The sequence below is a fragment of the Alosa alosa genome, chromosome 21 (genome assembly GCF_017589495.1).
Source record: "Alosa alosa isolate M-15738 ecotype Scorff River chromosome 21, AALO_Geno_1.1, whole genome shotgun sequence".
NCBI lineage: Eukaryota > Metazoa > Chordata > Actinopteri > Clupeiformes > Clupeidae > Alosa > Alosa alosa.
Genome location: NC_063209.1, coordinates 9041058 through 9067963, shown reverse-complemented (window position 1 = coordinate 9067963; position 26906 = coordinate 9041058). Strand labels below are relative to the sequence as shown.

General features: G+C 44.6%; 1 protein-coding gene across 5 annotated transcripts; it reads left to right on the top strand.

Moving 5' to 3' along the window:
• Nucleotides 1-5051: 5051 nt before the first annotated feature.
• ogt.1 (O-linked N-acetylglucosamine (GlcNAc) transferase, tandem duplicate 1) lies at nt 5052-26753 on the top strand. Of its 5 annotated transcripts, none has more exons than XM_048230808.1 (22): nt 5052-5480; nt 6760-6910; nt 11445-11688; nt 12058-12126; nt 16502-16618; nt 16769-16848; nt 17115-17310; nt 17563-17703; nt 18079-18179; nt 18396-18549; nt 18981-19082; nt 19485-19664; nt 20888-21046; nt 21345-21434; nt 21649-21774; nt 22214-22384; nt 22592-22708; nt 23116-23280; nt 23932-24084; nt 24245-24497; nt 24843-24966; nt 25205-26753. In XM_048230808.1, the coding sequence occupies exons 1-22, from the start codon at nt 5444-5446 to the stop codon at nt 25383-25385; spliced, it is 3111 nt and encodes a 1036-aa protein (XP_048086765.1). In that variant the 5' UTR covers nt 5052-5443; the 3' UTR covers nt 25386-26753. The 5 variants fall into 5 exon arrangements, with proteins under 5 accessions (XP_048086765.1, XP_048086764.1, XP_048086763.1 ...); XM_048230807.1 differs by having other exon boundaries at nt 23113-23280; XM_048230806.1 differs by having other exon boundaries at nt 6730-6910.
• Nucleotides 26754-26906: the final 153 nt, after the last annotated feature.

The following is a 26906-nucleotide window of genomic DNA, read 5'->3' as shown; positions in this document are numbered from 1 at the left end:
TGATGGGTGGCTGAGAGTGTGTCCATCACCTAAGGCACACCAGAGAGGGGGGGGGGGGGTGACAGCCTCTGTCAGGAGAGGTCGTCTGGCACCACCTCCCCAAACAGCGCTACACCCTTTGGAGAGAAAAGGCCGCAGGAGGGTCAGCTCCTAGAGCAGGACTCTGGCAGGACCTGAAAAAGGAGATTTACGGAATTGGGGGTGGGGGTGGGGTTCTTGGGGGTGTGGGGGGTCTGTGGACTGGTCTGGACGCCTCATCACTAACTGAAGCTTTCTCTGCAAGCCTGGACAAAGTGGGCAGACAAAAAGGACACTCTCAAAGACATTGGATTCAAAGGTGTGGAGGGTCGGGGGGCAGTCACTGACGTACAGTGTCTTTTACCACATCCAAAAACAATAACATGACCCTTGCCCCCCCTCCATGATTGATCAAATGGTTTATTGTGCACAAGTTGAGTTTAAAAGTGATGGCTTCAGTCCTCTTTAAAAGGCTTACTCACACAAAGTCACTGCTCCAAACTGGTTTGTCTGACCGACTAAACGGTGAGGAATTGATTTTGGGGAGGCTTTACTCGCACTCTTACTCCCACTCAGAACTCTGTCTCTGAGGGATATGTTGCTGACCAAGCATGACTCACACGTAGTGGCTTTCGTCAGTGTGGGTTATTTTGGCCAGCTCTCTCAAGCCTCATGTGTCCAAAAGTGCACACGCCACATAGCAGGTTTTGGATCTCCGCCCTCAACTCACACATACATTTCCTCAGTATCCAGTACATACAGTGTACAATTATTACATATGATAACTCAATCAATAGGCTTATATACCTTAAGAATAAAATGTAAAGCTATATAAATTATATATCCATAAAGCTACTTACGTATGAGGACGTGCTTGGCTGTTTTTGAAGGGCAGTAGGCCACTTAGCTGTGGTATGTGGCTTGGTTAAGGCTACAGCACATTTGTAACTGGTCCCGGCACAGACTGCTCTGGGGCTGAGTGAATCCCCAGGTTATTGTGTGAGATATTACAGCCCTCTCAGCAAGGGTGACATTCCTGCAGGGACCACGCAACAACTTCCCGCTACGGAGCGGTTAAAAGTCTCAGCACATCAAAATGAATGCCTCTAAAGATTTGAAGAGAGGCATTTAAAAAAAAAAAAAAATACTTGTGTGTTGCCCAGGCAAAACAAATCAGACCACAAAATGTGCAGCTATAAAATGTATGTGTGTACTCCCTCCTACACCTGACGGAAAACGCAGAGGGGGGATGGCCGGCAGACAGAAATCAAAGAGCCGCCACCTGATATTTAAGAGCTTGCAGCTGGATCCCTCTCCCGTGCAGCCACCTTTGCAGTTGTTTGCTCACAAACTATTTTTTTTCGACAACAAGATTTCTATGCCTGCAGGCTTCCATATGGGAAATGGGTTGGCTGGAATCATGTGTTTGCAAGTAGTTTTCTTGGTCAAAATATCTACACTATAGCAATTAGGAAAATTATTCAAAAATGCTTTTCTCAGCATTTCCACAGATTATTCTTTTTTGTAATGTTGTAAAGTCCAATGCATTTTCCATGAAAAAACTAGTGTAAGCTGCCTGGTGTAAAAGCCAAACATCAATGCTTAAAATAGAATAATTCATTAAATTATTGGAAGATGATTATGCAGGTCATTGGATATGAAGCAGTTGCCAATGGAATACTGAGAATAAACATAATCTTTATCACACATTACAGGTTATAAAATGATTTGGCTGGGCATTCATACACAAAGTCATGTTTTTTTAGGCAAGAGTGTGTTAAGAGGTTTAAAGGCAGTCTTCTCAGACAATCTACTTGGCTTGTGACTTGATAAGATGTTGAAGGACGAGCTTTGCTTTCCCATGTGAAATGAAAATGGGCAGGCGTTGTTGAAAGGCTGAAGGGTAAAATCCTTCATGATTTGTGTTGGGTGTTACTGCCCTGTGTGAGCACAGTGCCCTGTCTAAGGCAGGCCCTGCAGCATTCCATGACAGCATCAGAAAGACCCAGAAAAGAAGCAGGAGAGATAAAGCTGGGATGCACATCACATGATGCCCCTAATGGCTATGCTGTGTACTGCAAGTTAACATAATATACTGAGGATAATTAGAGCAGATTACAATGGTGACATTTTCTGACAACTACCCTAACTGCTATTAATGAGATTGTATCACGGGTTACAGTATACCGTGGTCTGTCTTAGGAACACTCAGTTATTGAGTATGTTATTGTCAATGAACATAAAAAGTAGAAAAGTAGAAAAACTATAACTAAGATTAACAATGAACATGCCAGTATGCAGTTAATGGCAATTGTAAGATGACCATGGAGAGAGCTGCAAGATGTCATTGGATAAAGTTAACTCATACAGACTTAATCCCTCAGTGACGTAGTCTTGTGTTCTGTTGTCCCCCATGGATTTCATCCAGAAATGAGGAGAACTGGACATTTTAGAGTCGCTCTTCACAGACATCAGTGCAGGAGAGTCTGGCTTAAGTTCCGCAGCAACACCCACACTCACACTGACACCCAACGACTACAGTCAGCCCCACAGACCCAGGATGCAAACAGACTAGCAAAACAGAGATTCTTAACTGCTTGTGGATCATAAGTCACTTGATTAGTGCAACAAAAAAAACTACACAGAGAAAGTTAGAGAAGCTTTGCCATTTTCATATTTATCTATGAACACAAAGATATGGTCCTGTAAGATTCCATCAATTGGCTAATTGTCCCTTGAACTGATGGAGTGGACCTTTGCCGCAGACCATCTTATGAGCCAGAACAATGAAGGCCCACGATTAATGTAGATAGTGGTAGCCGGCTACTGAAGGGACCTACTCAGGCTTGTAAATGATGTGACCGATTGTGTTACGCCGCAATGTATAGAAGGTCAACACTGTTTACGGTCCATCGGCCGTGCAAATGTCAGTGTGTTTCAATACATGACATCACCTATTGGGAATGGACGATTTAGAGCCAATGGTAATCAGTTTTCAGAATGTGCCTATCTGGCCTGAATAGGAAAACTGTTGACAGAGAACGATATAAAGGTATAGGGATATGGTTAGTTAGGCCAATTGAATAGGAAGGGCTTGGACAGAGTTTGAGAGAAGTAGAAAAAAGACAACAAAATCCAGCCAAGCCTCCCAGACACATTATTGAACTCACAAACACATTTATGGGACAAGCGGCTACCTCAAGAGCCAGGTCTTCCCCCATGAGTACAATGACTGGCTGGATAACAACAAGCTGGTCGTGTTGACAAACCACCACCTACAAAAAAAACCCTGAATGGAGCTCCTTGTAATTGCTGTAACTCAGACGTCCCCTGTTCAGAAGCAAGTGTGTTTCATTGGGCTTGACCCTTTTACATGCACGTGCTGCCCAAAATAGCCAGTTGTCTGTGAGAACAGAGAAGCGGGGAGTGGAAATATGCCACCGGGGTCCCCGTGGAGAGGTGTCCATCCTGGCCCTCCGAAAACTGAGGCTTGCACAAAGATAAAGGATGTCAGATGCAATCGCCACAGACACCCCCATGACATCACTCCCCCTGCTAGCTTTTCCCAAGACGACAGCCAAAGCCATGCAACGAGGGAAGTGGGGCAGGCACACACACTGGGCTAACACACAATGCAAGCTAGCGAGCACACACACACACACATACAAAACACACCCTGAACTGAGCAACCCATCAACTACACACATACAAATCCGTCCACTCAAACACACGGAAACAACGTGCCCTGTGCACACAAAACATGGGCTATAGGGACCATCTCTGCCAGCGATGTCAACCGGTTCCCATAGATTGGGGCAGCGCAGAGAAACAAGCAGTTGCACTATGGCCCCCTATTTTCAACAGCCAAAGGATAAATTAAGAGTTAATGAGACTTTCATCCCATCCAGGCCTTCAAGGACTCCTTTGACATGTCAATCTGCCAGAGAGGCTGGAAAGGGTGGTGCAGGGTGAATTGATTAGGTATGTTTGCCCTCCTTACCTTTCAGTTGAAATGAACTGAACTCTTCCAAGATAAAGAGAGGGAGAATGAGAGATGAGAGTGAGAGAGATGAGAGAGAGAAAGAGACATGAGAGAGAGAGAGAGAGGGGGGTATATAGGTCTATAATGGTATATAGGTCAACAGTATTTCACAAAAAGAAATTGAATAGCGTTGTAGTTCCATCAGATGAAATCGATTTTAGATTAAAGAATTTTAGAGGACAACATAGGTGATTGAGTGTGCATCCCTTAGTTAATTTGCTGTGTATCAGACCTACATGTACATCAATATCTAAGATTAGACAAAGATGCAAGATTACATTCAGATGTGTGCCGACATCTAAGATTAAGGTAAATCAGTGGTGATTGCATTTTATTTAAAACTTTTGGTTTATCTTTATCGCTATGTTCTGTTCAAGACTGCTCTCTGCTGGTAAAATGGTAAAATGCTGCAAATGTGCTGAAATCCATGTGATTCATAGATGCGTGCATGTGACTCAGTCCATCCCTATTCTTGGATTCAATATTTGATATGTGGTGAAATATCAGTTCAATTGAAATTAAATTATAATGCTACGTAAACCTTAAAATGCAGAAGCATGTTCCAGTGTCTGACCTATTTTTTGGTGGTGGCTGCTAAATTGGATTTCTCTTTTACAAATACACTGTAAACTCTGCAATGCCACATCGGTTAAGATTTCTTCACGCATATTTCATGGTTTAGTTTGACCCAGAGGTCAAGTCTGCCTATATCAAATGTACCGCAATGCCTCGCGCAGTGATATGTCCAGGCCGGGTATCAAAGGAGACCGTGGAACGACCTCGTTCTCCAAATCCGCTATTAATTGCGTTTCTCTGTACTGTAATATGTCAAAGTACTGAATTGACCACTTGTCTATATGCATAATTACTGGTGTAAAATTGCAGGGACGCAGTGGAAATAATTAAACAACATATCAAATGACTATCTTTATTTGACTGAGATTATGGGCACTACTTTTCTTTGGAGAGTGCATCCTTCAGATCCGCCATTTCAGGGGAGAACAGGCGCTTTGTTAGGTTTACAATAACGACAGAGCGCTAACTGCTAATATTGGTCGATTAACGTCTACCTTTAAATGACATACTTTCAGATTTAAGTGGATATATTTAGGTGTTGATGCTATTTCTGCATTTCATGCATGAATTTAGTTTTTAGACCAGCCGTTTTGAGACGGTATTATCTAAACGTTGTTGCTAGCTGAGCTAGTCGGACAGTGTTGTGACATTAAATCCCGTGGTAGCTAGCGCGTTTTGTTTAGCACCAAATTTATTTTGGGCTGAACAACGGTCTCGGACCTTTTAATATTTTCATTAGCTTACATTACGTAAACTACACAAGCAACACTGACGACCACCGTTCAAGAGTCCAAGACCGAAGGGGAGATGGCTAGCTCCGTGGGAAACGTGGCCGACAGCACAGGTAAACATTTTTCTAGCAATCTACTTAGCATTAATGTAGCTGAGCTACCTCGCAAGCTAGCTTGTTAACACACTGTGTGCTTGGTGTGCACATGTTATATTGCATTGTAGTCCCTTCTAGGCTTGATAGCACGTAACGCTAATGTTAATTTAGTGTCAGCACTATCTAATACTTGTGTCAGCGACACAAGGAAACGTTAGCTACAAACTAACGTTGGCTATTGACTTGCTGTTAGCTCGCTAGCCTTGATGTCCACCTAGTCCAAATCAGTCGGGCTCATCGGTAGCAGATAGCCAACTAAACGTTAGCCAACCATGGCCTCGAAGGTAACGTTAATGTTAGCTGTGGAATCCAAACGTTATTTGATAGCTAATTTGCCAAATTCACTGTTGTAGTCCATAATATTTGTTTATCCTGTCACAAGCGTACGTTACAACGATATACGCCTTTTTGTCATGTATTAACAAATAATTGTGTCTGTCCAATTATTCCCCAGTGTCGTCTCGCCATGTTTTCTGGCGCGTGCAGTGAAATATGTTCTTGAAAACGCTGACAGCCTTCCCGTTCCCTTCCAGATCTTTCTCTCTCGCATTCACTTCCCACCAATACCCACTGAACTTTCCTAATTTTGCCCGCATGCTATTAATTATGCTTTATCTTACCCCCACCCCACTCCCTTGAAATGTTATGGGTCATTCGCTGTCCCTTGAAAAGGATAGAGAGTGATCATTGTGTGTAAGTTTACGTAACGTTATGCAGGCATAACGTTACCATTTGTGTGTGTGTGTGTAAGCAAGCATTAATGGCCGATTTTGCACGTCTTCATGTTTCTTTTAACACACTGAAGTAGCAATAAAAATGTGGCACCATTCTGAGCTCACCCTCTCGAATGGTGGCATCCCTAGGCCCGTGCAGCAATTTGCTGCTTTTGAAAAAGAATTCGCTTTGAATTAAAATGCGTCTTGACGGAGACGCACACGAAACATCTTGCTGCCTCGCAACATTCTCATGTAGGCCTACACCATCCAGTTCATCAATACACCATCATCAGCATCCTCCATTTTCTTTAGGTTATGTGTTTTTTCTGTTTTATTGGTTTTGCTTGTTCATTTGATTGATTCACATACCATATTTTTGTTTTATTTCTCAACTATTATTTCCATTTCTTCTAACATTGTTGTTCTCCCTTCCCCACCCCTCCCTTCCCCCGCTGGGCCCCCCTCCTCCTCGGGTTGTGTTGGTGCTCCAGAACCAACCAAACGTATGCTTTCCTTCCAAGGGTTGGCGGAGCTGGCCCATCGCGAGTACCAGTCGGGGGACTTTGAGGCCGCCGAGCGCCACTGCATGCAGCTATGGCGGCAGGAACCTGACAACACCGGGGTGCTGCTGCTGCTTTCATCCATCCACTTCCAGTGCCGCCGGCTTGACAGGTGAGCTCCAGGGAATGGCATAGCAAGGGATAGGTCGATAGATAGGGTTCCCCTACAGGGGATGTCCCTGGGGTGCTCAATAGAGAGACGTGCTCTGTCTCAGTTGTGTATAATGAGAGTAAATTGTGTGTATTGATTATTGAGATCTCTTTTAGGCACCTGCATGTCAGCCGAGTTTCCATCCAATGTTTTCATGCAAATTTTGACCAGTCAAAAAGGAAATACAAATTTAGATTCACATATAGTCTAATGTTGAATATTAAATTGCCTTGTTGGTGGGGATGGATTTTCCCCCAGTTTGCATGTGGTAGAGCGTGACAAAGACTGTTAAACATTAATTCACCTTAAATTGATATTCCAGTGAAGTTGCCCGGACAACACTTAGTTTCGAACCCACAGCTATTCACCCCTCCTTTTCCATGTGGAGAGTGTCCATTTTTAATTGGCACAGCACAGCGGATGCACACTTGCACAGGCTGACTATTTCTCTTGCAGAATTTTCACGAGTGCTTGTAATATAACAAATGAGTTGGATAGAAAACCAGCAACTGTCTCTTGCTCTGCCCCAATGTATCACTCCTTTAGCTCTATGTGTGACTCCTTTACACTGGTGGTTGTTACACACATGCATACACTTACCAGGTGCTAGATCTTTTCTGACTGTGTAATGTGTGTTTTCTGAGGAGGAGTGCTGCTTGTTATGCGCTAGAGTCACCTGTGTAAACCAACGTCATGCCAGGCTGTAGTTGTGGGGTCTGGCATGTTTGTGTACAGGGCTGTGTCGGCCATCTGTGTTATTCTATTCTTGGAGGGCTAGGTAGAATTTCAGGTTTGGGACTGGGAGGATCATCTAAACGATGTTGTGTTGACATGTAATTAATGTGCTTATCTCTCAAAGTATGTGGCTTTGAACAAGAAACTGAGGAGTTTGTGATGGATCTGTGTACATCATGTACAGTCATTGTATAGTTGGAGACCCAGTTACATTTGATTCTGTTCTATGACCGTACAACTTGGGAAAGTTGATTTGAATATTGACATTCTGTGTGTGTGTGTGTGTTCCGAGTTGAGTTTGTCGAGGTGGATAATTTGAATGTGGTCATGTGTTTGCCCTGCCCATGGAATAAACATGCAGCATCCATCCAGCATTTCTACCCCAGGGTTTGGGCTGTTCTTAGCACAACATTTCAGCTAACTGAACATAAAGCAATGGAACAGACAGCGTTGCTTTAAGGCTACTGAAGTAAACTGACAGATAATAAAATAAAGCTGCGTTAACAACGTTAACATACGTGGCCTATGGTGGAAAATATAGCCTGCTCATGTCTGTCAAGGTTGAATAAAATTAAAATTTTTTTACAGGCAGATTACATTGCCATCAAATTGACATTAGGCTAGCATCTTATAGAACATGAACTGATGAAACAGATAGCATAGTGATTAAACCTACTGAAGCTTATTGACATACCATGGCAGAGGCTAATAAAATAAGCTGCAAGTATATGTTAGCTGACCTACCTCAGTGGAAAATACTCAACTACTGCCCTCCTTGTGATATCAGGAAATTAATCAGCAATTTTTCTTTTTTCAGGTATATTACCATCAAGGTGACATTATGGTAGCAGCCCATTTATTGCATGAACATAAAGTAATGAAACAACATTCATGTTTTGGGAGGAAGTTGAATGGTTTTTAAAAATGACATTTGACTGCCTTGACTAAGTTGGCTGTTGTGTCTGACTCAATCAACATGCAAATGGTTCCTTTGGAAAAGTTCCAAACCCCCAAATAGAAGCTAAAATAGTTATAGGAACTGCGGTTTAAGGAACTACAATTGGCCCCAGTTCCATGCAGTGCGAATGTGCTAAATGTAGTTTCTCTAAAGGTCCTAGGAACTGCAAAAAGACCCTCGGGGCGAACATGCCTATAAAGAGCCAATGAAGACTTTTAATCTCAACTTCAGAACCTGACCCCTTAACCTTTTTGATTTTGTAATCCTGTTAACTGTTGAGCCACTTTGGCAGAGTGACACACACTGTTCATGATGTAGGCTAATGGTGTAATAAGCTACATGAACTTATTCCATGTTTGTGGTGTGTATTTAGTGTTGTGTTGGTGAGGTGGAATACACATCACCTGTGCTTGGTAGGCTGAAATCGGAGTGTTATCACAACTCTACTTAGGCAGGCTGCTGACAGGGCACCCAGATAGACTACTACTTGTTGGAGTGGTTTGATAGTAAAGAGACGGCACAATTGAGGCCATTGGTTAAACAAACGTCCATATTTTTAAGTCCTTACTGCCCTTTCTCCTTTTGTTTTGTGTATGCATCCTCTGCAGGGCTTAAATTTCACTGCGGGATTACGGGTATTGCGCATAATTTGTTCAAGTCCCGCAACTCTAGCCATCATAATGCGAGAAATTCCCGCATACACTTTTACAGCCTGTCTGATGACGTTAATATGCTGGCGTGAATGGCGTGCTATTGACCGGACGGATCAACTACTGAGTTGAATTGGGGAGAGAGAGCAAATAGGCTACGCAACCATGGCAAACTTTTACATCTGGAAAGAGCTCCTTGGTAACTATCCTGCTAGCTCAGGTCATGTCAACACTTGATCCCAGAAAGATTGTCTTTGACTTGTTAGTTTTTTGAACATTTATTGTATCTAATGACATAGATTTGCATCCATATATCCTTATGCACTATGCACAACTTTTATTCACTAGCGACTAGCCTAAAACCGTCAGGCTGAAGGGAGGCTAATTACTGTATTTTCTTAAAGGCACTCAATTACACCTACTCATCACCAATGTGCACTCAATTAGACCTACACACCACATTAAAGATATGCCTAAGTGTTATAGGTTAAACATCAAAATGAAGCATTCAAATTACTAAATAGGTTTAGCTACTAGTAATTACCAGTAAAATGCTATACATTAACCCTTAGAACCCTAAGCTGTTTTTAGGGCATTTTCCCTACCTTTATTCATAAGGATTTATTCTGGTCATTGTAAGTGCCACACACACATATATTATATATTGTTTTTCAGTGTCTAGGCTATCCAGATCTGCCATCAGTTCATGTATTAGTACTGGCATTGATTTTATTTTGATTTTTAAAGAATTAAAATACAAAAAGTGTATTATAAAAATACTTATATTTTGACATGTATCTCACCACAGCAAGCTCATAGCTCTACATGCATTTCATTTGTGTGTAGGGCAGACTGTCCTGAATCTGGCAATATAGTTCCGGAGCAATGTAACAGAGAAGAAAGGGTGTGTTTTTTTGACGCACTTTGCGTCAATCGGGTTCTAAGGGTTAAAAAATACATTATAAACTAAATACACTATATGAATTTAAAAATATATGAAATAGAAACATATCACATAAGCCATCATTTTCAGTGTGTGTTTATGTGTGTGTGGAGAGAGTCAAGCAGAATCTAGGATGTCCACTGTTGGGAATGATCCCACTGCAGTATATATTACTGATGACGTCAGGGTGGTGGGGGCACTCTTTTTTTTTAAAAAAAAGTATCAAAGAAGTGTAAATCCCCCTATATGAATAACCTAAGGGGGGAATTCCCCCTCATTTTGAAAAATTAATTTTAAGCCCTGCTCTGTCTTGTAGTTACCTAGTTGTGCCTTTGCCTACTGTTTAAGGCCGGGAATCAGTAACTTGTAAATCGACTAGATCATCACAATACAGCAATCCTATCCACCATACTTAATGCATTTATAGAAAATCATTTATGATTTATTGCAGTATCTGTAACTGAAGACTAAGAATATGAATTTGATGTACAGCATGGTGCACAATGTTTTTACACTGTACATTTTTTGTCCTTGACAATTTCTTCTTCCCTGTAAAATGTTTTACTAAAAATATGGATATCCAGTGCTAGCAATAATGAATGCATTTATAAGCTGATACTGCCCCTACGACTGCTTATGGTTTATCTGATGCTTTTCTTTCTTTCTTTCTTTCTTTCTTTCTTTCTTTCTTTCTCACTCACTTTCTGCCCTCCCCTCTCTCTTTCTCTCTACTTACTTTTCTTTTCATCTCTTACCTCTCTTAAAATGTTTTCTTCCTCTGCCATTCATTTATGCTTTCCTTACCTTTGTCATACCCTCACTCTTACACTCTACTTCTCTGTCTATCATTCTGCTGCCTTTTCCATTTTCTCTTCACCTTTCCATATATCCTTCTATCTCTGTCTGTGAATGTGTCGCTCCCTTTCTCCTTCTCTCCATCTATCTCTGCCCACTTCTCTCTCTCTCTCTCTCTCTCTCTCTCTCTCTCTCTCTCTCTCTCTCTCTCTCTCTCTCTCTCTCTCTCTATCTCCCTCCCTCCCTCCTCTCTCTCTCTCTCTCTCTCTCTCTCTCTCTCTCTCTCTCTCTCTCTCTCTCTCTCTCTCTCTCTCTCTCTCTCTCTCTCTCTCTCTCTCTCTCTCTCTCTCTCTCTCTCTCCCTCCCTCTCCCTCTCCCTCTCCCCTCCCTCTCCCCCTCACGCCTCCTCTACAGGTCGGCCCACTTCAGCACCTTAGCCATCAAGCAGAACCCGATGCTGGCGGAGGCCTACTCCAACCTGGGCAACGTGTACAAGGAGCGCGGGCAGCTCCAGGAGGCAATCGAGCACTACCGGCACGCGCTGCGCCTCAAACCCGACTTCATCGATGGCTACATCAACCTGGCAGCCGCCCTGGTCGCCGCTGGAGACATGGAGGGGGCCGTGCAGGCCTACGTCTCTGCCTTGCAGTACAACCCTGTGAGTGTTTGCATTGAGATTTACATGTATGTATACTACACACACACACCCACCACTTAACACTCTCACAGCTCTCTGTGTCAACATAGCAGTGTAACACTATGGCTGATGTTGCTAAGAGAATATTTCTGGATACACACACGCGCACACAAATCCATAAATCCTTAATACAGGCAGATATAACGTAGACATTTATTCTCACATACATTGTCCTGGAATAGAAAAGGATCAACAATTATGGCTGCGTGTGTACAGACACACACTCAAACCAGTCTTCAATTAAGACACATGCTTGTCAGGTTTATTGCACGTAGATGTCGGCTGCGTTCAGTTTGTTTTTGACCGCTGTTTTTGTTTGTGTGTTTGTAGGACCTTTATTGTGTGCGCAGTGACCTTGGTAACCTGCTGAAGGCTCTTGGCCGTTTGGAGGAGGCTAAGGTATGTTTCATCGGGTCCATCCTGCTTGATGGCATCAAGCTTTCTCCGTTCATTTCCCTTTTTTATTTCTTTATTATTTCCCTTAGTTACTTTTTTTCTTTTTCTTTTTTTTAAAGACAGGATTTTTTTTCTACCAACTTCCCCTATCCTCCCACCTCCCTTTTTGAACCCCCACAGCCCTCCATCTGGAGTTTTTGTATTATTATTATTATTATTATTTATTTTTTTGGCAGGGGGCACTATCTCTTCCCCCCCGCCCCCCACCCCCCTGGCTCTGTTAGTAACTCCCCACCCCCTCTACACCCTGGTTCACTGCTTGACCAGATGAAGCCCCCTGACGTTTGCAACAGCGTCCAGAGCCAGGCCACCAGCCAGTGCCAATCTCAGAACAGAATCGTGTGAGAAACGGCCCAGTAAATCCTGGCTTGGAGATTCATGCAGATGAAGACTAGAATATTAGGGACTTTTTTATATCTTATTAAAGATAAACTTTTTTTTTTTTTTTTAAATCAATATTTTTTTTGAAGACGAGTAGTTTTGCACATTTTTTATTGATATTCTTTTTATAAATACCTTCCTCAATTTAAAAAAATATATATTTATATATACATGATAGGGTAGTGACATCTTCATGCTCTCATACCCATCCTTACCCCAACCCCCACCCTCAAAGCCTTGTGCTTTTACCCCATCCTGACCTCTATCAGGTCCTCTCCTCAGGAAGAAAGGCTGTACTCCTGCCGTTTAGGCTTCTATGCAGACCTCTCCTCTTACCAAAATTTCAGCTGGCTGCCAGCGATGCAGTGTTCTTTGGAGGGAATAAAGCTGGCTCGGTCTTTGCCGAACCAATGGACTGGCGGAGTTAGTGGTATTTGCTATGCACCAATAATAAGATGGCTTCCAACTTGCCCCCCTGTCTGCCATTCACCCGTACAATCCGCTCCGATTGGGAAGAAAGACCCATTCCACCAAAAAAATTTTTGAATGAAAAGCCTTACTCTCCTGATGACTTAGTGAATTTATGCTTCTCGCAGTTTTGAAATGAGAGAAGAATTGTCCCTCTTAGCTTGCTGTAGCGCCCATGAGCCACCCCTGTGTTGGGTCCACCTGCGGTGACATTGCGGACGGGGACGTGCTGCGAGGGGTCACAGTGCGTGCCCCTCGCCGTGGGGTTGGATGCCACCTTATTGGTTTGAGAGGGGGAGGGGGTCGTGGGGCGAGGCAGGAAGGGGAGCGGCCAGCGTCCACCCTCCGGCCCCACCCACCCCTCCCCCGCGCGCCCGCTCAGGTCACGTGGAGTTGCGCGCGCAGTGAGCTGCTTGCCTGACCCCCTCAGCCGTACACACACACACACAAGCGTTCTGTCACGCACTTGGGGAGGGTCACCCACTCGGTCAAATCGGTCTTCGACCCAGTGGATTGTCACAGCATAGTTTGATATAAATACCAGCCTATATCTTAAGAATCCTATGGCAGCGCAGCGTAGTTGGCTGTTTGTCGGTCTATCTGTGTGTCCGCACACAATGGTTGGTCATTTAACTGGCATTTGAGCACCTCAAAAACAAGTTTTGCCCTCCCCACTTCGGCTGTGCCAGGCAGGTAACTCCCACTATGCGCTCCACCGCAAGCGACAGATGCTGGGCTAGAAAGAGAGAACCCACCTGCGCGCCACAAGCATTGACCTCTTTATTTCAGAGCTGTGGAGGCTTCTAGAATACAAAGAACATAAACCCCTCCCACCCCCCAGGCTTCTCTCTTCTCCCATTGGCCAGGATTCAGGAAATGCAGGACAGGATAAAGAATCACAATGTATGTACAATTATGATTAGTTCTTTTTTAAGTATTGCTTTTGAAAGAAAAAGAGAAGGAACAATGAGGTAAAATTAACCTGCAGATAAGAGCTTGAAGAATGAATGGATTGATATTCCCCCCCTTTATGTCTTTTAACTATGCAATGATTTGGGAACATACCCAAAGCAATGTGATCAGGTCAAGGGGGAAGACCAAGCCAGTTGGCCTCCCTCATTTTCTTTCAATTGGAACAATAATTTTGAAAATAAATTATGTTATTTAAGTAAACATAGTCCAAAGCCTTTCTTCTCTCCTGCTCTAGTCCTTCCTTTGCGAACTTTTTCTCCCCCTTATCGCAGACATTTTAAATGTATTTGCATGAGTATAAGATATGGACTAAGCTTAGGATGGCTTATTTTCATTTCAAGTTGTATATTTTTTTTTATATATATATATATATATTTATTTTGGTGTGTGTGTGCGTGTGTGTTTTTTTTTTTTTTTTTGTACATCCATTTAAAAAAAGAAAAGAAAAAACACAAAAAAATGTTAATAAATTGTCAACTTTTACTAACGATCTTTTCTTCTTATTTTGTCTCTTTTGGTTTCCACGACTGATATTGTTATTTAGAAGGTTTCAGGTGTGGTGGCCTCTTCCTCCAGCTCAGGGGTGGTGCTCCGGAGCGTCAGTAGGCCACCAACAGCCCTCACCTCCCCCCACTGCAGCGGCTGCCCATGACACAGTCCCAAAATATGGTAACGGGTTTGTAACTGCCAGCAAAAAAAAGCAAGAACTAAAGAGAAAAAAGAACTAAAGAGAAAAGAACTTAAGAGGATAAAGAGAGAAGCGAGAAAAGAGTAGAACACGAAAAAAAAAATGGCTGACTTCTGCTGTCTTGTGGCTTACTTTGGAAGAAAGCATTTACTAATAACAAGGAGAAACAAGTAAATGGACAAATAAGTAACTTTGCAAAACAAAGTAACATCGGCCCTCTTGCTGAAGCTTGTTGAAGAGAACAATGTAACAAAAATAAGAAGGGAGAAAAAAAAACAAAAATTTAAAAATGGATTGGATGCAGTTTAGCTCCAAACGAGCTAAGCACAAAAAAAAGCAAAAGTAAGAATCCCTCTAACTCTCTTACTTGTTGATGATTTCCTCCTGTTGATCTGTTTTGCCTTGTTTGTTTGTTTGGTGTATGATTATGATTTGTATTTTTTCTTCTGGGCTGGTTGGAGCTGCTCCCGCCACCGCCGCTGCGTTGTGTGCCGAAGCAGAGGTGCAGCAGCACGCGCCGTGGGTCTGCAGTGCGCATGGGCCGCGCCGGCGACCCTCTGGTGCCACACAGAGGCGCGCGCACGCTCGCCAACCTCGCCCCCGTGAAGTCCCAGCGAGAACCCACCCCCTCACCCTCCTCCATCCAAACCCCCCTCCCCGACCCTCTGCACACTTCCACTCCACCCGGCCTGTCCGCAGCATGCCCCCCCTGGCCTGATAAAGCATCCTCCCCCCACCAGCTTGGCACCCTGAAAGGCCCACCCAGCTCTAGCCTAGATAACCAAGATCCAAATACACTTGGAGCCACACACACACACACACACATGTGCACATTTGTTAGTTAGCTCCTCATGGTGTGTGTGGGTTTATTTTTTGCACCCTGAGGCGAGTGGGGGTGTCGTGGAGTGTGCCAGTCTGGTTTTGGGGGCCAGGGAGTCATCTGGCCGACCAGTGTTGGGGGTATGTGGCGGGCCAAGTGAGCCGGTGTTGGCGCACGCGAGAGGGACACTCAGCCAGGTGACCGACGCAGCAGCAGGTCCAAGCGCGTGCGGCCGCGCCAGCGTTGCGCGCCAGCGTCATAGCAACGCCCTTTAACCCCTCCTACAGGCTGGGAGGGGACTGGGCTCACAGCGCTCGCTTTACAGGGACCTCCACCCATTCTCACCCCCCGCATTCAAGGTTTAGTACAAGAGCCCACATAAGAACGCTCCTAAAAACAGCCTTAATCAGAGATGAACTAGCATGCCAGTTTTGGCTTTGATAAGCTTTCTAATATCAGCTAAATTATACATTATAAATTTGCTGTAATGGCTCGAGTTGTGTTTCTCACACAACCTTGGCTGTTTTTGAGTTTTTAACCAGTGGGCACCCTCCTGTGTGTCTCACACACGCACGCACACACGTGTGTGTGCATTTGCTCTGTGCAGTGAGCAAGGGGGTCCTAACTGTGGAATGTGGGGGTGGGGCGTGTGTGATGGTCGGATCCGCGCAGCGCAGGGACACAAGCGTGCAGCTTTCGCGCGGCAGACAACACACTTGCGCAAGCTGGCCCACACTGCAGGCTCACCTTTTGCCTTAGCTGGGACGAACACTAACACTGTTCCTCTCTGCCCCCCTCCCCTTTTTTTCTTTATTTCTTTTGGTTTTATTCACTCTTATCTTTTTTTATTTTCATTTTATTTTTACTACTACCCCTCCTCCTCCCATCTTTCCTTCCCCTCCTCCTCTTGTCTCTTCTGTTCTATCGTTCTTCTCCTCCTCCTCCTCCTTCTCTCCTCCTGTCCCTGGCTCTGGTTGTTCTTTCTGAAGGCGTGCTATCTGAAGGCTATTGAGACCCAGCCCAACTTTGCCGTAGCTTGGAGTAACCTGGGCTGTGTGTTCAACGCCCAGGGAGAGATCTGGTTGGCTATACATCACTTTGAGAAGGTGAGAAGGCACAGACATTTTCATGATTAAGAATACTGGGCAGGTTTATCGGTTGTGTGACAGTGAACAATTATTGACCCAAATCTTATCACGTATGCCTATTGTTCACTTCAGAAATCGATGTTAAAAAAATATATTGTTTCCCCCTAGGCTGTAACTCTTGATCCTAACTTCTTGGATGCCTACATTAACTTGGGAAATGTCTTGAAAGAGGCTCGTATATTTGATAGGTAAGGTCTTTAATTTCCTGGTGCTGTCCAAAATACAGTAGATTAAGGTTTGGTGGTACAATGAACTGAATCCCTTTATGTGATGATGATGATGATGATGATTGTTATTATTATTATTATTATTATTATTATTAATACGGTTGTTAATATTATTAGTGCTGAACAACCTGGATTCTCCTTAACCCACCCTTCCTCTCTCTCATTTTCTTTCTTTCTTTCTTTCTTTCTTTCTTTCTCTCTCACTCTCACACATTCTCTCTCTCCAGAGCTGTTGCTGGCTACCTGCGGGCCCTCAGCCTGAGCCCCAACCATGCGGTGGTCCATGGCAACCTGGCATGTGTGTACTACGAGCAGGGTCTGATCGACCTGGCCATCGACACTTACCGCAGGGCCATCGAGCTGCAGCCACATTTCCCAGATGCCTACTGCAACCTGGCCAATGCTCTTAAAGAGAAGGGCAATGTAAGCATCGTCGTTGTTTGTTTGTGTGTGTTTGTTTGTCCATGACTGGGCCTAGCAGCAACTTTGTCATTTGGTACTGATCGGTATTGTTTTGTGGCCTTGCCAGATGCATAGACCTACCTTACCTAACTCTTACCTTAAACCTACCTAACTTTCTTTTTAGGACAGTTAAAGAGCTTAGGTCTTAACAAAACAGAGTGGTCCTTAGATGTTGGTTATAATGAAGTGTGTGTGTGTGTGTGTGTTCTGTAGGTGTCTGAAGCAGAGGAATGCTACAACACAGCCTTGCGCTTATGCCCAACCCACGCTGATTCCCTCAACAATCTGGCCAACATCAAGCGTGAGCAGGGCAACATTGAGGAGGCAGTGCAGCTCTACAGGAAGGCCCTGGAGGTGAGAGACCTGAAGGGGAAATAGGTCACCTGACTGCCAAATGGCGGCGCACTATGCAGGCCGGTCCTCTCTTTGGCAGATGTTAACCAATACTACTTTGAGGTTTTTGTTACATAAACAAAATGGCCTAGTTCTTTAGAAAATCCCTGGAGACAAACGATGAGCTTAGGAATAATTGATTTTATGATGAGCTTAGGCGGAAGAGTTTATCCTGCCTAACATAAGGGAACATGATTTGATACCATAAGTGGAGCTTGGTGACAGATTAGGGTCAAAACCCTGGCTCCAGTTTTTAGGTACAAGAGTAGTCATGAAAAGAGGTAGATGGAATCAGTATCAGTGGTAGTGACACACTGTGTGTGTGTGTGTGTTCAGGTGTTCCCAGAGTTTGCTGCAGCCCACTCCAACCTGGCCAGTGTGCTCCAGCAGCAGGGTAAGCTGCAGGAGGCACTGATGCACTACAAGGAGGCCATCAGGTAACCTTATCACATCATCATCATCATCATTTCAACACTGAGCACATCACCTCCTCCTGTGAAAGAAGATGCAATGTACCCTTCCACTGTCAAAATAACCTACGGACATATTTCTACCTCCTTGCAATCATCCTAATAGAGGTTGATTATTTCTGTGAACTCTTGACTTTTTTTAAAATGTGTGTGTATAACGGCATTCCGTCCCTTCTGATCCAGGATCAGCCCCACGTTTGCGGACGCCTACTCCAACATGGGCAACACCCTGAAGGAGATGCAGGACGTGCAGGGAGCGCTGCAGTGCTACACACGTGCCATCCAGATCAACCCCGCCTTCGCTGACGCACACAGCAACCTGGCCTCCATCCACAAGGTGACACACACATACGCGCATACTGTACGCATTCACATGCATACTGTACGCATTCACACACATACTGTACACATTCACACACATACTGTACGCATTCACACATGCGCATTCACACACATACACATTCACACATATATATACACACACACACACACACACATTCACACACACACATACTCACATGCACACACGCACACACACACACACACACACACACACACACACACACACAGTCAGGCCTGGTTGCTTTCATATCTGCCACACTCACTGTGTAGAGTTCCAGTTTCTGATATTTAGGGTTGAGTAAAGATGTGCTCTGAGTCTTTATGTTTGTTCATTGATCACTTTTCTAGTGTTTATATTTGCTTATTGATCACATTTCTAGTGTTTATATTTGTTTATTGATCACATTTCTCCCCGTTTGTGTGCAGGACTCTGGCAACATCCCAGAGGCCATTGCGTCGTACCGCACGGCGCTGAAGCTGAAACCTGACTTCCCTGATGCCTACTGCAACCTGGCCCACTGCCTGCAGGTCAGACCTGCTCACTGCTAATTGGATATGGCTCTTTGGCTGTTTCTTAGAGGTTTAGCTCTAGGTTTCAGCTACTAACTGAAAGCCAATTGATATCTCTTAAAATTGATGAGATAAGCATTCTGTGTTATTAATTGATAGTCATGAACATATTCCATTTTGAGGATTCAGATTTAGCATGGAATGGTCTGCTGTTGGCTAACTTCCCTCTCTGTCTCTCAGCACCATGATTCAATCTTGAAATTCTTGTTCTTGTCTTATTTTGTTACATTTCCTCTTCACTGTACTGGTAGAAAATAGCCAACCAGTTTATTTTCTCTTTTAAAATAATGGCCTCCATCATATAAAATGGCTGTAGCCTTGTGTTTTTTTCAAACTAACCTTTTCTGTGTGTGTGTACAGATTGTGTGTGACTGGACCGATTACGATGAGCGCATGAAGAAGCTGGTGAGCATCGTGGCGGACCAGCTGGACAAGAACCGGCTGCCCTCGGTGCACCCCCACCACAGCATGCTCTACCCACTATCGCACGGCTTCCGCAAGGCCATCGCAGAACGTCACGGCAACCTCTGCCTCGACAAGGTACACACACACACACACACTGCCTCAACTGCTCTGTTGGACTATGAAAATCATTTTCCTTAGTGAGTTAAACTCAAGCAGCTGAGGGGAAGAGATGGTGCCTGCCATATTGGGAAGATGGAATGAGACGCTCCAGTGTACCAGTGGTCATAGGATATCAGGAGATTGCCTTTCCATTTGGCAGATGGTGCTCTGAGGAAGTGTAGCACCTCGCCCCTCAGGTTGCATTTAGCGCTCGAGTTTATGCTGCTGGGGCGTCACATGTTCCCGAGGCTCCCCTGGCAGGCACCAGCAAGGCTAAGGTCACAGCTGAAATGTTAACGCATTTGGACACCAGTGTATGTGTTCTGTACTTCAAATCAATGTTGGTAAATGCAGATTACATCATGTCCCGTTCCCACTCCATCTCTCCTTTCCACTCAGTTCCTCTCTCTCTCCACTGACCTATCTATAAATTACAGGAACGTCTGTGTCTGTCTGTTTGTGTGTGTCACATATCTGTCGAACCATTCGTCCGATTGATTTCAAACTTGGCAGGTGTCTTGCTACGGGGACGAGTAAGTGCAGTGCCAAGTTTGACGTTGGTATAAGAAATGCAAAACACACTGTTAAATATATCGGTAAATGAAGCACACATTGGCTTTTGCCGCTCTAGCCGCTGGCCATTACCCCTCCCCTCTCGCACACTAGTCAACAAGTTATTCAACAGGCTAACCATATAGCCTTAACTCAAAGCTTTAGACTTTAGCTTTAGTCATTTTGATCAACTACAGACAACGAGTAGGCTACCAGATATTGTTTTTCAACAAGTATAGCCTTAACTCAAAATCTGTAAAAAATATCACATGCAGCCATGCTTAAACTCTGCTCACTGCACATTTATTATAATGTATTATATAATATAATATTCAGTATTCATTATTGAATGCTTAGGGAAAAGCATCATTCTAGCTGCCTTCCTTTTTTAAAGCAGGCCTACCTGCGGGCATGTATTTGGGCTACGGGGTTTCTAAAGGAATAGCATGTTTGAACGGGCACTGCAGTAGTTGATATAAAGGCAAAAGCCCAAATTTGTAAAAATTAAATAAGAAAAATACCTGTCTGGTGAGTGACTGTGATTCCCATGAACCCATGAACCATGGGTGGGTACACCCAAGTGTACCATGAACACTTTTCTGTCCAGCTCTCAGCCCTTCCTCTCTTGTCTCTCGGCGTCTTTGTAGATTAATGCTCTGCACAAGCCACCCTACGAGCACCCCAAGGACCTGAAGGCCAGCAACGGCCGCCTGAGACTGGGCTACGTCAGCTCTGACTTCGGCAACCACCCCACCTCTCACCTCATGCAGTCCATCCCCGGCATGCACAACCCTGAGAAGTTTGAGGTGAGGCCTGCTGTGCTGTTTGTGACTGGGGACTGTGTTCACTTATGTATCACAGTACAGCTCTATGAAACTGGTATTTTATTGCGCATAGTGACCAAACATGTACTACAAGTAGCGCAATGATTTTGTAGGTTTTGCACACGGGTAAAATAAAGTCTTGTGTATTGTGTGAATAACCCACAGTGTTATTTGGCTATTATTTGATTATTTGCATTGCTAACACTGCTTTTTTGAAGGTTCATTATCAAAGCACACCTGTGTGTTTTCTGGTGTTAACTGTGTGTTGTCTTGTTTGCAGGTCTTCTGCTATGCCCTGAGCCCTGATGACAGCACTAACTTCAGAGTCAAAGTTATGGCCGAGACCAACCACTTCACAGACCTCTCCCAGGTACACCTTTAGCACAAGCGTGCGCACGCACACACATATGTACAAATACACTGTCAATCTCACACATTGACAACTTGTTGTGGATGTGTAGTGTACGGTCACGCAAAACATAAAGATCGCCACGTCCGTGTCAGCTGTACACTCCCACAGTTTCGTTTGTCTCGCTCACACATTGCTTGCTCCTCAGGCAAATCTTCCTCTTGTTTCCCTTCAGATTCCATGCAATGGAAAAGCAGCTGACCGCATCCACCAGGATGGAATCCACATCCTCGTCAACATGAATGGCTACACCAAAGGAGCCCGTAACGAGCTCTTCGCCCTGCGCCCAGCTCCCATCCAGGTGTGTGTGTGTGTGTGTGTGTGTGTATTTGTGTGTGTCCTGCATAGTCACCTCTGACTGCCTTTTCGAGGCTTGAGAAATTGGTCCTCTGGAGTGCTCCTAGATTCCGGTGTTAACAGTGACTGACCCGTACATCACTCATAGCCCTTTGAAGAGTAGTTTTTTTTCTGTCATTCTAGAATTTGCAATAAATAAGAACATTGGAGTTCATAACAATTACTTTAGTTCATTAGCTGGGTTTCCAATCAGCTCAGTCACACATTCAATGCACATTCATAAAACTTTGGCTCAAGAATATATACATCTGCTTGCGATTCCATCCACTGAGTCTAATCCACTTCCCTCAAGCAAAGAAGATTAGATGCTGCTGGGAGCGTTCTCAGCACATATTTGTGCTGGTACGGAGTCAGAGCTTTAACCTTCCCCTTCCCTCCCATAGGCCATGTGGCTGGGCTACCCTGGCACCAGCGGCGCCCCCTTCATGGATTACATCGTCACAGACAAGGACACTTCTCCACTGGAGGTGGCTGAGCAGTACTCGGAGAAGCTGGCCTACATGCCCAACACCTTCTTCATCGGCGACCACGCCAACATGTTCCCACACCTCAAGGTAAGAATTCAGGTGCACAGACACACACACACACACACACATATGCACAGATATGCACTGCACACAGCAAAACATGCATACATTCAACGCATATATCTATACTTTCAGACATGTTTCTGATTAACCATAAGATGAAGATAAATGATGATGGTTGCACAAAGCTTTCGGTGGTTTTTAATTGAAAATCTTTCTTTTTTGTCAATGTAGAAAAAGGCTGTTATTGACTTCAAGTCCAATGGTCACATCTTCGACAACCGCATTGTGCTGAACGGCATTGATCTGAAGGCCTTCCTGGACAGTCTGCCTGATGTCAAAGTAGTCAAGGTTTGAGAAACAATCCTCTCTCAGTTCAACTTGAGCTTTCTCATCATGACTAGATAACTAGAACAAAGCTATGCATTACTATTACTATTGTGTATTGCTATTCTCCTTATTATCGTTTGACCAACATCTTAATTTGTTCCCTGTTAAATTTAAATATTATATTGTTTTGTATTTGTATGTCGCTTTGGACAAAAGCGTATCCATAACCATTACAAATAAGCCATACATTGTTGTGTAATATTTAACATTGAAAGCAAATATAAAGTGTGAAGGAAGTGGTTTTGTAATTAATGAACGGCTTCTTGAATTTTGATCAGTGGTAGTGGTGTTCTCAGAAGAATTTAGAAACTTTAATTGCAAACGGTATTTTCTCACCATAAATGTACTTATGGCCATCGTCCCAGCAGATGGAGTGTGATGGCCAGGAAACCACAGACAACAACGCTGCCATCTCTATGCCGGTCATCCCCATGAACACCGCAGCCGAGGCAATCATCAACATGATCAACCAGGGACAGATCCAAGTCACTATCAACGGCTTCACCGTCAGCAATGGCCTGGCCACTACACAGGTAACCCCCCTCACCACACACACGCACAAACACACACACACTTGTCTCTTTCTTCAGGGTGTAAAGCACACTAAGTAGTCTGCGGATCCTGCATCTGTGTGACCGTTCAGTGACATTTCAGGGGAGGGGGTGGACTTGAGAGGCTCTGTTAGTTGTTTGAGTTTGAGTGATGGTCATGAACTGTGGTCCTGCCCACTTTAACCCTACCATCCTCACCTTAATGTGGGGGCAAGTTCCTCTACTGGGGGCGAGGTGGCTGCCTCTCCAGGCCCCCCTTCACACGGCCCTGTTGCTCTTTGCAGGCCTCAGCAGTGGAGGAGATGGTGGTGAATGGCACTGTAGTGCTGCAGGTACAGCACTGTGAGGGCTTCTGGGGTTAAAGGGGCAGATGTGTTACATCAACTGGATGTGGATAAAAACACATTCGGCAAATTACGGCCCCATCTGACTGGTGGTGTGATGAACGTGTGTTTGGTCAAAGGGTGGCGTAATAGGCACAACAGGACACAAGACCCTGCACTGGGGTGGCACTAGTGAAATGGACATTGAATTGCTAGTTTTGTCCCTTTTGTAAAGCAAGCATTTGCTGATGTTCCCCTCTTGCTCCAGCCTTCATGCTAATTTCTCTGATTTTGGCTCTCTTCTGTTCAGATCAACAACAAGGCAGCCACTGGAGAGGAGGTGCCACGCACCATCACCGTGACGACACGCTCCCAGTACGGCCTTCCGGAAGACTCGATCGTCTACTGCAACTTCAACCAGCTCTACAAGATTGACCCACCGACCCTGCAGATGTGGGCCAATGTGAGTGTCCATTACTGATTTTTCTGTCATCAAATTTTTTTGTATCCACATTTGTTTTTGTTTTTGTAAATGCTTAATGTTGTATTGTCTTGTGCTTTCCTCCTATACTTTTTTTCTTGTCTCTTCCCTGTCGTCCCCTCTGCCCTGCTCTCCTCCGTAGATCCTGAAGCGCGTGCCCAACAGTGTCCTGTGGCTGCTGCGCTTCCCTGCGGTTGGCGAGCCCAACATCCAGCAGTACGCCCAGAACATGGGCCTGCCGGCCGCACGCATCATCTTCTCGCCCGTGGCACCCAAGGAGGAGCACGTCAGGCGTGGGCAGCTGGCCGACGTCTGCTTGGACACGCCCCTCTGCAACGGACACACCACCGGCATGGACGTGCTGTGGGCCGGCACCCCCATGGTCACCATGCCTGGTCAGTGACATCACTGTGGCAATAGAGATTGTTATGTAATAGACCTCTGAAGTTTGCCTACAAAAGGTTCCAAAGCTGCCATCTTTGGCCACATAAGGAGATCCGGATCTCCTCCTTATATGGACAAAGATGGCAGCTTTTGGTTCTTTTTAGGTAGGCGAAATTCAGAGGTCTATCTGTATTAAGCTGTGTATATGTTTCAGGGTTTCCATTACCTTGGCATTAGTGTTTTGATTGCTAATGTTTATAAGAAATAAGATCCGGGGGGGGGTGGTGTGTTGAAATATGCGTGAGCAGAGTAGAATAAGTGTATCCTCACAATGAGCTGTCGTCTTCATGTTTCAGGAGAGACTCTTGCGTCGCGCGTGGCTGCTTCCCAGCTCACCTGTCTGGGCTGCCTAGAGCTCATCGCTCAGAGTCGACAGGAGTACGAGGACGTGGCCGTAAAACTGGGCACAGACATGGAATAGTGAGTACCTCTAATTGTCTCAGTGTGTGGATGGTTGGATTTTCATATCCGTAATGTTCAGACTAGTAGGATGAAAGTGATTTATATGTTGTTGTTTGCTTTGGGTCATGACACTAGAAAAAGTCTGCACATCCAAGACATGACGACATTTTAAGCCAAAATGCTCTTTGTGGAGTTGGGTTTATTGCTTTCTTCCCCTGTTAAACCGCCCTCTCCCTCTCTCTCTCTCCCACCCCAGCCTGAAGAAGGTGCGTGGCCGCGTATGGAAGCAGCGAGCGTGCAGCCCGCTGTTCAACACCAAGCAGTACACCACAGACCTGGAGAAGCTCTACCTGCAGATGTGGGAGCACCACAGCATCGGGAACAAACCCGAGCACATGGTGACGTCGCAGCCCATCGAGGCGTCGGAGACCGCCTGAGCTAGCCCCACCACCAGCCCAGTCCCAGTCCCGTCCCCACCCCCCAGTGCTAAAGCGCTAATGCACCCCCCTGAAAAACCATGCGCTCAGACCTCCTCCCTTCTGCACCCCCCCCCCTCCCATCTTCCCAGGGACTCTATGGAGCCTGTAGGTGGAACTGAGACATACTCTCACACACACCACCACCTCTGAATGAAATCAGGTCCTTTAACATGCGCCACATCCCACACACCGATGAATCCCCTTTGCCCACCATAAGACAGTGAGGAGAGTTGAACCCCACATGCCTCATACCCTCCCGAAGCTAACGACACAATCAGTCTGGTAATGCTCCTTGTTGTGTGTGTGTGTGTATATGCGTGTGTGTGTGTGAGAGAGGGGTGTGTGTGTGGGGGATAGTGACATGGACCACCCAAGGCAAACGGAGGCAAATTTTGTTAGACAATTTTTTTTTTTGTTATTGTTTGTTTTCTGTCTCTTTTCTTTTTGAAAGAAGGGTCAGAGCAAAAGGGACTATTCTTCGCCTAAGACAGCTTATAATCAGTACAAGAACATTTTCAAATCAGCTTTAACTCTATAGTTTGCAGCTTTTTTTTTTTTCTGCAATCCCTCACTTTTTCAAGGTGAAGTGGAATGATTTATTTGTTTATTTGCTGTCTTGGGTGATTAGTTGGGGAGAAATGTACTTAGATGGAAAATTATATTTACCAAATGCCAAGTTCAGCAAGATATTTTGTTACTGTGGATTCGTGTGTCAATGTGAAATACAAAATGCCCCCAGTGTCCTACTGGGTCCTACAGCCAGGGGGCGCTGCGTGGGCCGGATTCTCTTAAGAGGAGTCGCAGTCAAGCACCGCATTTGAGAAAATAAGCATGAGTGGCCACCATAGCCTACTGCCCCAAATCACTATGAATCGTTGTCATTTTCACCAGGGGAAGGCCCAGGTAAGTATTTCTAAACAGTCTTGATTTTATATTCTGCTTTGTCATTGGTTATTTGTTTTGATTTTTTTTTTTTTTTTTTTTTTTTTTTTTTTAACATCATATTGGCCATTTTATTTATGATCGGATAATGGTGTGCTTCAAAGGCTCTTGCGTACTAGCGTGAAAACATGAACTCTGTCTCACTAAACGAGCGGCCAGTTTCGAGTCGTGTTGCCGCTGTTTTGCTTACGTGCTTCGTCCCGCCATGGTTTTCTTCAAATTGTATAGTAAGTGAATTGGATGGTAAGACCAGTTTAATCGCTCATCTCTCATCAGCTCAAAAATGTTCCAAGGTGTCTTGTTCTTGTCACTGAATTAACAGTGTTGTGCATTCAAAGAAAATTTGTGCGATTGCTCTGTGCTAATAAAATGTGTTGACATTTACCTTTGTTCTTCCGTTGTTTATGTAATTTGGTTTGTGTTTAAAATGCTGACTAAACATTTTGTCTGAGTTGTCAGTTAAAGTATGTCAGTGGACAAATATTCAGTACTCTTCTTGAAACCCTTTTTCCAACATGATTGGTTCTCCAATATGGC